The 419-nt window shown below is 31.3% G+C and overlaps 1 protein-coding gene across 1 annotated transcript in view; it reads left to right on the forward strand.

The window, feature by feature from the left end:
• The window catches only part of LOC108756644 (dipeptidase 1-like), a 99,779-nt gene that overhangs the window by 97,078 nt on the left and 2,282 nt on the right, over positions 1–419 (forward strand). Inside the window, exon 5 of the mRNA XM_018500620.1 lies at positions 74–276. Coding sequence (XP_018356122.1) covers positions 74–276 — 203 coding nt within the window. The remainder of the gene's footprint in view (positions 1–73; positions 277–419) is intronic.

Raw genomic sequence — 419 nt, forward strand, 5'->3', positions numbered from 1 at the left:
TTAATGTAGATTCCATAAAAATATAACAATAAAATATAAACAATAAAATAATATTGATTTCAATATTTTTCAGGCGGGGGCCTGACAGCATTCGGCGAGACTGTAGTTAAAGAAATGAATAGGCTCGGAATGCTGATTGATCTCAGTCATACTGCGAGAGCAACTATGAGGGATGCTCTAAGAGTCAGTAAAGCGCCGCTCATTTTTTCACACTCTTCTGCGTTTGCTATTTGTAATTCCTCCAGAAATGTGCCCGACGATATTCTTAAACAACTGGTAAGTATACAGAAGTTTCTATAAACTGTAAAATCCATCTACTATTGTTTCTTATTTTCCATTAATTGTCCCTATTAGAAGATAAAAAAGGATATTTTTTAATTACATACATATAATTGTATATGTATATATATATATATATA

The sequence above is a fragment of the Trachymyrmex septentrionalis genome, unplaced genomic scaffold (assembly GCF_001594115.1).
Source record: "Trachymyrmex septentrionalis isolate Tsep2-gDNA-1 unplaced genomic scaffold, Tsep1.0 scaffold129, whole genome shotgun sequence".
NCBI classification, from domain to species: Eukaryota; Metazoa; Arthropoda; class Insecta; order Hymenoptera; family Formicidae; genus Trachymyrmex; species Trachymyrmex septentrionalis.